The sequence below is a fragment of the Macrosteles quadrilineatus genome, unplaced genomic scaffold (assembly GCF_028750875.1).
Source record: "Macrosteles quadrilineatus isolate MER2022 unplaced genomic scaffold, UCM_ALF_1.0 Scaffold_5__1_contigs__length_97177068, whole genome shotgun sequence".
Taxonomy (NCBI): domain Eukaryota; kingdom Metazoa; phylum Arthropoda; class Insecta; order Hemiptera; family Cicadellidae; genus Macrosteles; species Macrosteles quadrilineatus.
The window spans coordinates 80,984,064-80,998,302 of record NW_026542598.1 but is presented as its reverse complement, the minus strand read 5'-3'; the positions used below and the strand labels follow the sequence as shown (position 1 = coordinate 80,998,302).

Here is a 14,239-nt window from a genome sequence, read left to right as displayed (position 1 = left end):
AAGATTGAACGTTCTTTGTCCGATTATCAGATCTTAACAATACAATATTTCTGAAGGAACTGGTGCGAAGCAATAAGTGCTGGTGACATTTATATCAGCTGATATTGAAGTGGGCTACCACAAGTATGACTGACATTTTATAACAAACCCGCCACAGGAAAATGCCACCCCACCCCTCTTATCTGACCTCTTTCGCACACACACATATGAGCGATTTGCCCTATTTTGCCCACAAAAATCGAAAAGTTGAGATAGTAAAAGATAATACCGTGGTAAGCAGGGAGTATTTAACAAACTCCCATGTACAAAGCAACACCATTTTAGATCATTTCTGATTTGACGTTATTTCCACCTGACTTATTTAGAGGTTGAATTGTTTTTTTATTATTTATTTCCAGTCATTAAATGATCAAACAAGTGGCAAAACTGAATAAAACAATCAAAAAATAACCGTATGGACAGCACCATTATTTCATAACGGGGAGGATCATTAGGATGGGATTCGATTTTTGTATAGTACCTAGGATTTTATCTAATGTGAACAGATATCACATACGGTAAACTATACGCAGAAAACATTTAACATGAAAAACAGTGAAAAACTGTTCATGAAAAACAATGTTACATGATCTTTCTTTTGAGGCAGTAGGAGTTTCTACTTAGATGTATTTATTTATTTTACTTTTCTAGTATTATGTATTTGTTCTTATGGACCAGCTAAAGAATAGTTGAGGTTAGTAGTTCTGACTAAATTGTGCAGTATTTTTAAGCACTGATAGTGTTAACGCTTTTTATGATTTCTAAAAAAAACATTTTACAACATTTTTTAATTTTTAATTTTAGACTCAACCTACCTATTTTAACTCAACCCTTTATATTTAGCAAAAATAATTAGCAAGTATTTTTACAGAATAAAATATAAAATGTGCGTTTAAAGTGATGATTTCAATACTCAAAACTTATTGAAAATATCGCTTTGTAATAATCCAAAGAAGACTGTAAAACTGCTTGGCTTGTTTAGAAGAGATAAATCAGCTGTTCAGATCAGCTGTTGCTGGCCCTCCTATAGAGAGGCTCTTTTACTCTGTTGCTCAATCTCTTCTCCTCACTTTCAACTTGATTTATTCCTGTTTTGCCAACCCAATTAAATTTTGACGCATCGATGATCTTCTTTTGATATAAAAACGACATCAAAAATATTTCAAAAGGCATTACTAGCAGCCCAACCATAATATATTTGGTTCTTCAGTATTCTTTAATGATTTTTCTGTTATAAGTAGTACGGTACCGAAGTGGTTTTGTTAAAATTTTAGCAAATGTGTAAAATCATCTGTCATTGTTCTTTTGTTTATACTTTCTTTTAATTTAATTTGACATATAGATAGAACTTGTGGCTAAAGCATATTTGGATTTTTTTAAATGTACGAAACCAATAGTAAACAACACGGTCTATACAAATCCACGAATATTAGAACAGAAACTGTATCAATCATAAACATAAACAAAATAAATTACGTTTTTGCCATTAGTAAACAAGTTTTATTAACATTTAAATGTAACTGTCAAAAACCGTACAAATCAGTTGTTCCGGCAATTAGTATAGTCCTTCAGGAGAGTGACGTTATTATATGTTTTGGCTAAGGTTTCTGTTATAATATTTGTGCACAAACCGGGCAGTTTGTCAGCTGATCCAAAGGGCTATTTTAATAAGTATACTATAAGGGATCACGGTGGAAGACCATGATAAGGGATATTAGTTTGTTACTGCATACATATATAAGAGAGTATATTTAATCATTCACTTAAATTATTCTACCATGAAAACGACCAAACGACTTTGCACAAGTACTTAAACAGGCTAAACTTACATCACGATTGTAGTTTGAAAACATACTGTATATTCATCTTGCGCGGTATTGTCCGAAGCTCTCGTATCAGAGCAGGGATGGCCATTGCATCAACGTATTGCACCAATATGCGCCCAATACGTCATCCGTCACAGCACTGCGCCACTTGCCAATCCCAGCTGATGACCAATAACCGTACGAACTGCGAAGAAGCTTCATTTTAGCTCGATTCGGACACGATCTGTCAACTCTCTTTATTGACTTCGCACAAGAATCAACTTTAATAATGTTATGCTTTGTGTTTACATTTTCGTCAATATGTAACTTTTGATTCCCAATAAGTTCTTATTCTGTAAAATAAGTGACTTGTGCTTAATGTGTGTTTCGAGTTGGTCGTATTGAGAGCGCTGTCAATTAAATTTTGTTATTATGTTGTTCAAGGAGGATTTTTACGATTTGTATTTTTTACCTGTGAATATTTTACACTCCACTCTCATGTTAAATTTTTAGTTACTGAAATGCAACGTGAATTGAGTCCCGATTAGTGTGCTTCTATCCACTACTGATTTCTGTTTTAGTCACCAACTTTTCAGCCAAGCCTAAATAAAAGGAGTCCTGTAACCGTGGAATCTTTTCAATCACATCAGTTATAAAGTTTTGAAAATCAATGGAGAAAATATATTTTGCCAGAATCACATCATGTAGACGGTTTTACTCAACTTAGTAATAGGTATTTGAAAAGAAAATGGCTACAAGTGGACCATATAAAAAGGGATTCTAAAAATCAATATTTTTACTCATTGTTTAAAAGGAGAAGAATTATTTAATAAGTTAATCGTAAATTTTTTAAGAAAAATGTTGGTATTTGCAAAACTTTGAACATTGGTACTTCACAGGGTTTCCTTGGTCAATTTATTTTTAACAACAATTTAATAAAGTCGATTTAATCACTCGCACCCCGAGAATGCTAGTACAAATGAGAATAGGTCAGGCTCTTCCTCTACATACAAGGGTAGTATGACCATCCCCAACACGCAAACGTATGTAGGCCAGCATCATTACTTATACGGGTAAATTATTCAACTTAACGCAAGGCAAAGTCATCTAGCTCAATTAGCAACGGATGTTTGATTTCACAACATGATGCAGAATGTACGAACACTGTCTTTGATATTTTCTTAATTCTATTTTTAACAAGAAGTTGTTTGATACCAGAGGCTCAGATACTTTTATTAATCTACGTGTGTTAATGTTAAATCATCAGACGGACTATTAATTGAATAGACTTCGCAAAACTTAATGGTTAACATAAGAAGATATAGAATGAGTACACTACCATGAACTTTGCATATGATTTATATAGGTGTCTAGATATTGTAATCATGTAATAAAAGACACTAAAATAAACGTTGTTCGGTTGACCTATGCAAAAAAATTGTTTCTAAACCATTTGGTACTTGATGAGTACTCTGTCACTCGCCTGTGTCACAATTTTACATAACCTAAATCTTCATTCGTGTGAAGAATAACCAACTCAAAAATAGCCTCTCATTCTGTAAATTCCATTTTCTCTTCAAGTAAAAGGTCCTACGCGAGTGGAAATGATTTCCTTTGAAGTATTTCCTGTGCCAGAGTATAGACGATATACCCGACCTATATTTGATTTCAGTAGGAGTGTCACCTTTACAATTTCTCTTTAAGTGGTTCGTGAAATAAATCATGTTGTGTATATACTTGCTTTTAAATATTAATAAGTTTATTGGTTGAAACAATTGAAATGACTATATATAAGAAGTATATACTTCTTAATGTATATTGTATACACTATATATAAGTGCCACTTCGCCCACTTGAAGTGAAAGCCCACGAAATAGTTATTTGTGTAACTAGTGGGCAAAGTTGCACTTTGCCGCACACCAGAGAAATGTTAACGCATTGTGTGGAAGTTTCTCGAGTGCAGCAAAGACAGTTTGAACTCACGTTATATTTTTCCTACAGTTACTATAAAGCATATAAATAATTAGTCTTTCAAACACTCTACAACACGTTTTTAGGTTAGGTTAAATCCAAACATTGAACAAAATGGGAAACCCGGGAAACGCTGCACCAGCTGATCGAAGTCTTAATATCTTTGTCTTGTCAACTTATTTTCAAGCATACACCTATTTCGTGTCTAATAAAAGCACCCTGTTTAGTGTTGTTTGGTTGGAATACTGGTGTGCGGGAAAAGTAAGTAGATGCAGCGATTAGTAACTTTCTGTGCTATAATCAGTGCAAGGAAGACCACTTTGTCAGATAACACTGTAGGAAAATAACTATTCGAGTTAAAACTGAATTCAGCGTCATTGAACTACAAAACACGCCTAGAATATTGCTTTGTTGTATTTCAAACGTATCACGTGCTAATATTGCGATTTGGTGTTGAAATAGTCAACTAATTAAATTCTACGCTGATTTAATGGAGTTCTAGACTGAGGCGTTTGAAAATGACACCCTATTGATGGTTAGCCATCCTCTATCATTGAGCTTTTGACAAATGACTAAAACAGCTTATCTTATACACTAAGCTACACTACATAGGTCATCTAACTACATTCTATACTCACCATACATTCATTGAATCTCAATACTAACACTAGGTACGTCATTACCACATAGAAAAGATTAAATGATTCAGATAAAAATATAAAAGTTCTGAGATAAGAGGGTTATAGCACGATTACTAGAAAAATACCGGTATGGATCATAAACATAAACAAATGACGTTTTTGTCCCTAAAATAAACATTATTTAACATTGCTTAAATGGGACTGATGCTAAACATATGTTCAATGCTATTAGCATAGAATAAATAAACACCATCTATATTACTTTATATTACTTCATCTATGCTATTAGTATAGGATTCGGGCCAACAACGTCATTTGTTTATGTTTATGATCCATACCGGTATTTTTCTAGTAATCGTGGGTTATAGTGTTGTGGAGTTTTTTTTTTAATACATAACAATGTGTCTAACACGACAATTATAAATTTGACACATTGTTGCCTATACACTACGACAATTATCTCTGTACTTCGGGGAACGAGCTATTGGTAGAGTACAGGACTTCGGTCCCTGAGGTCCCAGGTTCAAATCCCACCAATCACTAATGGATTTTATTCAAATGATAATTCAGCAACCCCTTCTATCATGAGCCTAAAATATGTGAACAAAAACTCGGAGCTAGAACCTACAGGAATAAAAAATCCCTGTAGTTTTTTCATACAATGCCTGTATCATTCGTTATGTTTATAACCTAGCTGTATTGACCTATTTGCCCATGTATCAGAGGGAGATACAATGTATTGTCTAAGGGTTGAGGAGGGAAGGTTTTGCTCCGTCTCAGCTCACTACCGATTAGATTTATGTCCCAACACGTTCGTGTGTTCTCGCTACCTCGCAGCGAACGTAATGTAATGGATGCTCTACGACGCTCGTTTCCTGTAGTAAATCCACCGAGACAAACTGTTATGTCTTGAATATCCGCATACCTGGCTTCCCGCATGTGTGGCTTTTTTGTGGATTAGTTTTGATCTGGTGGTCTTTAACTCAAAGTTATGTTGATTATCATGTTGAATTATAGTTTTTTTTAGATTCAGGGTGTGTTTTTGAAAAGATGATGGATGAAATATGACCTTGTGGAACTTTTTCAGGAGCTAGAATATAAGTATTAAGAATTGGAAGGCTGCATATCATAAGGAACAGACGTTTAAAAAATGACGCATGTTTTTTTACGCTGTGTATGGGTTTTGATCTCGTAAGTGTAAACTACTTAGAGGAACACAAAAAGATGATAAGGAGATAGTGGGCTGCATATGAACTTCGGGAGTAGTTCTTCAAGGCCAAGTCATCATAGCTAAATAGCTTAGGGGGTGATAGTGGTTATGATGTTTCCCTGATAATTAAACAAATTCTGGTTCGATCCTGGTAGATTTTTAATGTATCGAAACTGGACCCAGTTGTCCTTGATCATGGGGGTTAATGGAAAAGCAAACAGTTAATCTTAGCCAGTAGCACAGCTGATCTACCCAAGGCGTTAAACCCCATACTACGTGAAAACGAAAGCAAGATAAATAAGGAATGTATATATAACATTATGATGTTCAAGTCCTGGTCATATTTTTGAACCTTGCACACTTTTTTATGAAATAGAAACAATCGCACAAAGAATGGTTTCTGGGTAGGAATCAAGGCTCGAATAAGCCTACTATTTTCTGTAAATCAAGGTTTTTTACATTTACATTGCTTTTTAACGAGCCTCTGAAAATATTTACAAACGTGAATTGCATACAGAACTTTAGAAATATTTTACAACGCAAAACTAATTTTACTATAGGTATGTTCTGGATCAAAACAGAAAAATTTAAGATTTTCTTTCTGTGTGATAGCATGATAGTCAATTAATTCAATACGTAGTAACTTTTCACAACATACTCTTTACCTGCAGCACTAAAACATATCTTACACGTTGTAATCGAATGAACTGACGAATACATTTGTATTAATATAAACATTTACAAATAAAACAATGTAATCAATACAATCTATAAATAACCTCAACAATAGGAAGCCCATACAGTGAATGTTTAACACTCCGGATGAAGGAAAGGAGGTTAGCTTTGAGACAATCGCGACGGCAAAGTCTCTTTGTTCTCAGGACTTTGATAATAGCTGTCACTGAACAACCCCTCGCCTCAGCTTCCTTCTTATCAAGTTTCTTATCTCCTGTTTATTTTCAAGGAATTTCTTGCTCCATCTTTTACTACTTGGTCTTCTTACAAGTGCAGCGTAATAGCGGTTTTAGCTCGCCTAACAGCCTTTGTGTTTTGTATTATGTGTTAACAGTAGTTGTGGATCTATGTTTTCAGTAAAATATTATTCAATCAAAATGTAGGATTTTAATATTTTGTTGTCGATGTTTAAAACCACGAATGACAACATTATTATTGAGAGAATTAAAATGTGAAGTCTTACTACCCCCCCCCCCCCCTCCCAAATCAAACACACACAACTAAATATTGTTCGTTCCACGCATTTTAACAACCTCTGTCAAAACTTCTGACCGATTTACACAGTCACAAAAGCATTATGTACTAAAATAAAAAATAAAAAAAGATAGTGCAGCAAACCTGCAGACTAATTGAAATTCCATTCGCCTGATTCAATTTTATTTTGATTTTTTCTTAAACATATCATATTTATTCCCTATTTAAATAACATTAGGTTTAAGAAGTATTAGGTTTTCTATGTAATTCTGTAAGTGTAGGGAGGGTAGGTAAGTGTGTGTGTTTTTTTTATGGTAAGAGTAAAGAACCCATTGAAAAAAATAAATTTTGTTTGATAATTTAAAAGATTGAATGTGCGATATAAGACTAAGATACCCGAGTTATTATAATTATTTCAAAATATTGCTTGAAGACAAAAAGCAGTCGAATACGTCGAATTAATTAAAGCAATAAGGCTATAATTTTAGTATTTATTTTCGAACACAACCTAGAGAAGCTATTGCTGGATGTTTTGTTCAATATTAGAGGAGGAAGGTACCGAAATAACACATCGAGATATATAATTAACGCTTCACACGATGTCAACTCTTCGAACGAGTTAATCTAGTAACAGTTTTATCAACATGTTATTTCGAATACTCATGGATTTGCCAATCTATATAATAGGCAAGCATGTTTCTTTAAAACCTTTTTCCTCATTTCGTGTTCATCGCAGGAAAATCGACGCATACTGTTGGAAAGATATTTTCCTGTATATGTGCAGAATCCCTTCATAAATTAAAATAAACTCAAAAAAGTACAAAAAAATAGTTTTAAATTAAAAAAAATTAACATGGACCTTATGGGTTGCCATCGTGACGAAATAACAAAGAAGTATAAACAGAAAATCAAAACAAGTTAAAGAAATTCCAATCACATGTTTTATTTAGAGCGTGGTGGTGAACATTGAGAAGTCTGTACATTGCAAAATTTTTGGTCGAGTGTTCGAACAACGGACGACCTCTAGTATAATTTAATCTAATAACACGTTTACAAAAACTATTAAAATAAATTTGTGAAAATATCCCTTCATTATTCAGTATTATTAACAACGTAAGAAAAGTGTTGGGGAAATGTCTTAGTGGATAGTTTATCCCAAACGCAATAATGTTTTTGCAATGTTAGTTACAATAGCTGAAAACAAATTCCAATAAAGACAGCAATGTATATGTGTACATAATTTGTTATGTGAGGGTAAATATCGTATTTGAAACGTAGTTACACTTTAGAAGAATAAGTAATCAGGTATGAAAATAAATAATATTACAAGTGTATTTGTTTAGAAAGGGGGGGGGGAGAGGATTGCCTTTTGGTCTGTTGCTTGGTAATTTAATGTTTCTGCTATGTTAGGGGAAACAGTGAAAGAGTTGGTTTAGTACTTTACTGCATAGTTTTGGTGAAAATGTTTAGTTTTTGTAAATTAACAACTAGTGGTCAAGAACTTGACCAAAATATTTAATGTACAGGCTTCCCTTTTCACTCCACGCTGTAAATAAAACATGTGATTGTAACTTCTTCCATTTGTTTTGATTTTCTATTTATATTTTATTGTTATTTCGTGACCAGTATGGCAACGCATAAGACCCATGTTATTTATTTTTTATTTTAAATATTTTTTGGCTTATTTTTGAGCCTATTTTAATTTGTAAAGGGATTCTGCCCATCTACAGGAAATATCTTTCAATATCCGTAGATTTTTCCTGCGATGCACACGAGCCGAGAAAAAAGGTTTTAAATAGACATGCTTGCCTATAAATATATATATATATATATATATATATATATATATATATATATATACATATAGATTGTTGTTTTTAACCCTTCTCCCAAAAATTCAATGTTTAATTTAATCGACATTGATCAGATTTAATTTTATCTTGTCATGTATGTTGCGTATAAGCTTTGACTATTAATACAACAACGTATAAGAGAGAGTCATACTAAAAAAAATTGATTTAAAATAGGAATTTATCACGTGTTTACCAACAAATAATAAACTTTTTAAAATCCTCAATTTGTTCAAATTTGCAGATTTTATAACAATTTTTCTATGCTTTTTGAGTGTTTTGGAAAACATTCATTATTTGGAAATTGTTGTCAATACCAATAAGTTGTTCATGACAGTGTTTTAGTTGGAAAATATCTATGAAAAAGAGTATTAGAGTATGTACAACTCTCGATAACTTGCGCATTTTTTAATCAAAAACAGCACAATTCATTTTGCACAAGATATATTGTAAAACAGCGTTTATTTATTAAGTGCCTAAAAACGTTACGTTTATATCACGGCTTTCAAAAAAAGAAAAGTAATGCGATATGACGAAAACAAGGTATTCCGTTTTCTGGGTCTACCGTGAAATATACTATCGACAAACTGGGCGATGGCTCGTCAGCTGAACCCAGTAGAACCAAGACAGAACTGCAGCCCAAACACCGTACAGTCCGAGGATAAAGTATCAAAATAGCATTTTCAATTTCACCAAATAATTAACCACCCCGTTTCGATATAGCTTTCCAAAAATACAATAAACCCGTAACACATATTGAGTTATAGGGCGGTCGCGCATGCGCCTCGGATTTGTATTTTGTTCTAAGTGATCGGGTCATCTAGTAAAATATTCGAAAACACAATTTATCCTGTATTTCAGACAAAACATCCCGATGTATCTGTAATGTTGAGCGCGTTGTCAGGCTTGATACTGCGGTACTGGGTGTGCCCACCCACCACACCTCTGCCTGTACTCCACCACACCTCACGAACCGAGGCCGAGTCACCTGAGGAACCGAGGTCCCAGGTGAGGTCGTCCGGGAGTGAGGTCACCAGGAGCGGTTTGACCTTTGACACTTCCCCGCGGAGGGTTGACCTATTTATTTGTTTTGCAGACAAACCTCGATTTGTTGTTGCATTTATTTTGTGGTGTGTACTTAAATCAGTAGGGTGTTGTTTTGACGTTGGTTTATGTATGTGTAAAACTATATCTTAGAAAATAACATACACTGAGACAACTTTTCGGGTGGGTTGTTAGCTACGGTAAACTTTAAACTACGAAGACTCGGTAGATCATTTATCACTGTATTCTATCACTACGAACATTGCCGTCTGCAGCACGTCCGACGTCCGATGGTGGGTCGCCGAGCAGGATTGGTGACCTAGTAGCACTATCGCACAGGGTTCTACTTACGCGGCGTTGGCGTGGTGGTTGGTGTGGAGCAGCGAAGAGGTGACCGCCAGCCAGGCTAGGGCCCAGGTGCATGTCTCGCTGCCCATTATGAAGCCGTCAACAAGGGAGATCCTCCATATCCAACGGTGGTCCGAGGCGGCAGTCGACTGGGCGGCAGCGGCTGTCGGCAAACTGCGCAGCCCTACCGCTCTATTGATCGACAGCCCGGACCCACCCCCCTCAAAAATATCCATAAACACTAATAATCTAGTGTAATTATTACTTTTGGTTCCTGTTTTTGGTCATCACGTGTTGCGTCGAGTCGTGACTGAACCTAGAAAAAAAAATTTAATCAAAAACAAATTTTTATATTTTCCAAAATGTACACCTTGAATAATTTTTTTTGTAAAAAATTATAAAACAATATAATCTATAAAATTTCTACATAAAATTAACGACAAAAACACTACCCCATAACACCACCTGGAGCCAGAAACTAAGCATTAATTGGACAAATCGTAACCCATTGCTCTAAACATAACGCGCCACATCTCTGACGTCATACTTGGGCTGTTTGTAAAGCTCCAAAGAAAAGCAAAACTGTTGCTAATGACTTGTCGATTTCCTTGGAAAACAATTCGGAGATATTTTATGTTTAATTATTTAACCGTTGATGTTTAAACCACAAATTTCGCTTTGGACGTTTTCGTAAATTTTTTGTCAACTCAAGTTTTAAAATTCAATATTTTTAATAATTACAAAAATAAACTAAAGTTTTTGAGAATTTTGAAACTGTAACGTCATAAGGATACAACAACTTTACAATCAAAATAAAAAGAATGCTAATAAAATCTAAATTAAATAAATATTCAAATTGATTAGCCCTTTAAAATTGCTTAGTGAGTATAATGATTTTGTTATTTGCCAGAAAAGAGAAAAACAACATAGTCACAATTTTCTATAACCAGGTTAGATGTATACATTCTACACCACTTCACAAACAATGGGGACGAACCGTATGACGTCACGGTGAATGTTTGTAGAGCTCTACAGACAGTGAAACTCCTTCAGCTAATAATAACATATCTAGTAAGCAAAACTTGCATTTCAGTTTTGTTGTGGATTAGCAATATAACAGTTTGCCAGTGCTAATAGTACATTTTAAAAGTAGCTATTTTAGTCGTAAGATTAGGATTATTAATTGATTACTTTTGGAAATTATGTTACGTAAGTGGAAGCTGACAAATTAATGCTGAGAACAAATAAATAAAAATGAAAACATCCTCATTTCATCTGACGACCTTATTTAATTTGATCCTCAATTGCAAATTGGTTTTCAGGAAAACTCAAGTCAAAAGCAGAATTAATTCCCTGAAACTAGGTTAACAGTAAGAAAGGACCATGTCCTAATTGTTCTCCTCAATAAATAAGTATTTTCATTCATTCATTCAAACTAAATTAAGCTACATCAATTTGGATTTGTTTATGAGTTTACAATACCCCGCCCCACCAAACCTGCAGACTAAACAAATTTCCATTTATCTGGTTGAAGTTTCACTAATTTCACACAAAACAGTTCCTTGAAATTGTCTCTTTCTGTATTTAAATGACATTAAGGTTAATGAATCCTTACTGTCCTGCTACAGAATTGAAATGTATATTTTACTTAAATGTTACTAGGTTTGTTATAAAAGTATCCCATAAACAAGTACACTATAACAGATTATCTATTCTCCAAAAAAAGTTAGAACAGATTTTTTTTTAATTTACGTTTTTTGCAAATATCATTTTCATAAGTTATAAAATGAAGAAATTGCAAAATGTTATGTTTTACGGGCAAACATGGAAAAATCAATGTTTACCGCAAATATTAGTGAAAATTCAACCAGATAAATGGAAATTTGCTTAGTCTGCAGGTTTGGTGTGGCGGGGTATTGTAAATTCATAAACAAATCAAAATTGATGTAGCTCGATTTAGTTTCCATTAATTTTACTTTTGCTTTTAAATTAGGAGGTTTTATTTTTATTTATTTATTATATTGAAGAATGATTTATTATTCTTATCATAGCTGAAGAGGCTATCTATTATTCTCAGGTAGTTTTTGTATAAATAGCCTAATTTTGATGAAATTTGGTATAAACGTGTAAACCAACATTTATTCGAAAGAGATCGTGTATCAGCATGATCGGAACATTGGAACGGGTTTTAAGGTGGGCATAGGCGGGTAACATTCCTATATACCCAGGTAACATATATAGTAATGTTTTGACTGTAGATTTTAAACAAAATTTCATTAAAATATTAATGAATTTCTAAAGGAAATTAGTAGGTAAATAAATGTAAAACCCTAAATCTGTTAAGGCTAACATGAACTTCCAGGGAACTGCCTGTGTTGCCCTCGAGCATGGAAGAGTCAAAACATTTACACAATCAACAGCCTTACTCCCACTCAGTTTATAAAACCATAATACAACATCGTAGTTTATCCTCGTGTAATTAATAATACTAAATAATATTAGGTCTACATAATAAATAATATGTTTCCTGGAGTGGAACGATTGTTATAATCACGTTTTTTACAGAAAAACAGTTTCGTTGAACTTTTAAATAATTGTAACCTTCATCAAAATTTTATTTTGTATTTTTACTCAAAAGTTTTGAAAATGAACGGGAGGATCTTAAATACCCCCTCCACAGCAAATCTGCAGACTAAGCGAATTCAAATTTAGCTTGCTAGATTTCCACAAATATATTCCCAAAAATTTTCAGATTTATATCCTATTTAAAATACATTTATTTTAATGAGTATGTAGGTTTGCTGCAACAGGGATGGTAATAAGATGTGTTTTCATTCAAATGTCGTTATTTTAGTATGAAGTAAACTAATTTGACAAATTATATTAAAAGCGAACTACAACAGTTTATTTATTGTTTATAACACTAACTTAGGGATTTTTTAATATACAGTACACTTTTTTGGGATTTTCATTGAAACCGTTAGACATAGGCAACAAGTCTTCAATATACTAAATTATTAGTTATTTTAAGCTCTACTTATTAGTTTGGAAAGAAATTGCAAAATATTTTATTTTGTTGTTCAAAGGTTTATTGCGGACATTTTCCATCACGAATGTAAAAAACAATACACAACGTTTCGGGATCTGGAATCTGATCCCGTCTTCAGCCATCACCAACAATGAACTTCAAACAAAGAATTTTATTTTGGGTATCAAAATGAGGAAACCCCAATTTACTCCCATTTTACCTCCTAATAAAACGTCGTATCGTCCGATCATGCTGGTTGGCGAACTCAAATTAACGTAGGTTTACGCGTTTGTTCCCAAGAGTGGTTTTTTACCTATAGGGACAATAAAACAAAAACAAATAAACTTCCTTGTGTTTCTTTTGTAGATTAAAACACGAACCTATTACATAATTAGCATTTATTTCCGACCAGTTTTTAAGTTGAAAGATAAATATAACCTGAAGTCTACAAAGGAGATATTTTTAATCAAAGGGCAATATTCGCTTCAGAACGCAGCCTTTGATTGTTATTTCTCAATGATCAGCTTGAACACTTCTTTAAGCGTTACTTTGTCTCTGAAATATTCCTCACCTTTATTTAAATACACGAATTTTAAAAGGCTGAACAAATATTCCCACTATGCTCAAAAAATTCCTATAAGCTCATTGAAATAACCTGATAAAATCGTAAAGTAATGTGGTGGTTTCTGTTAACAAACAAGTAGCAACAAACAAGCCTATGTCTAGTGTTGAAATGTCATCAAATGTGTTTTGAAAGACATGTAAAGTACTCTTAGTATAACGGGTAATTGTTATATCAGATATTCGTATTAAGGGATTAATTATGATATCCATTTATGTCGATTTTTTTTTTTATTCCTACTAAAATGATATCCGAGACACGGCGACGTCGGCAAAATATATGCAGCATCTACATTGCGGCACAAAATATGAAGGCGTTTAGTAGTTAAGGCTTATCAAAAACTAGGATTATTTATTTAAGTAAAGGTAATCTTTATATGGTTCAAGCCACTGATTCGTGTTCTGAATAGTTTAATCACATTTTGAACTGGTAATCAATTATAGCACTAATTATAATAAGGAGTACATTAGGA

General features: G+C 33.5%; 1 protein-coding gene across 10 annotated transcripts in view; it reads right to left on the bottom strand.

The window, feature by feature from the left end:
* Positions 1-10,247, bottom strand: part of LOC128995356 (gamma-aminobutyric acid receptor subunit beta-like) — an 88,127-nt gene extending 77,880 nt beyond the window's left edge. For 9 of the 10 annotated variants that reach the window (XM_054420349.1, XM_054420346.1, XM_054420348.1 and 6 more), the window contains exon 1: positions 10,121-10,247. In XM_054420349.1, coding sequence (XP_054276324.1) covers positions 10,121-10,206 — 86 coding nt within the window. In that variant the 5' untranslated portion in view covers positions 10,207-10,247. The remainder of the gene's footprint in view (positions 1-10,120) is intronic. The other variant, XM_054420353.1, reaches the window with a different exon arrangement.
* Positions 10,248-14,239: the final 3,992 nt, after the last annotated feature.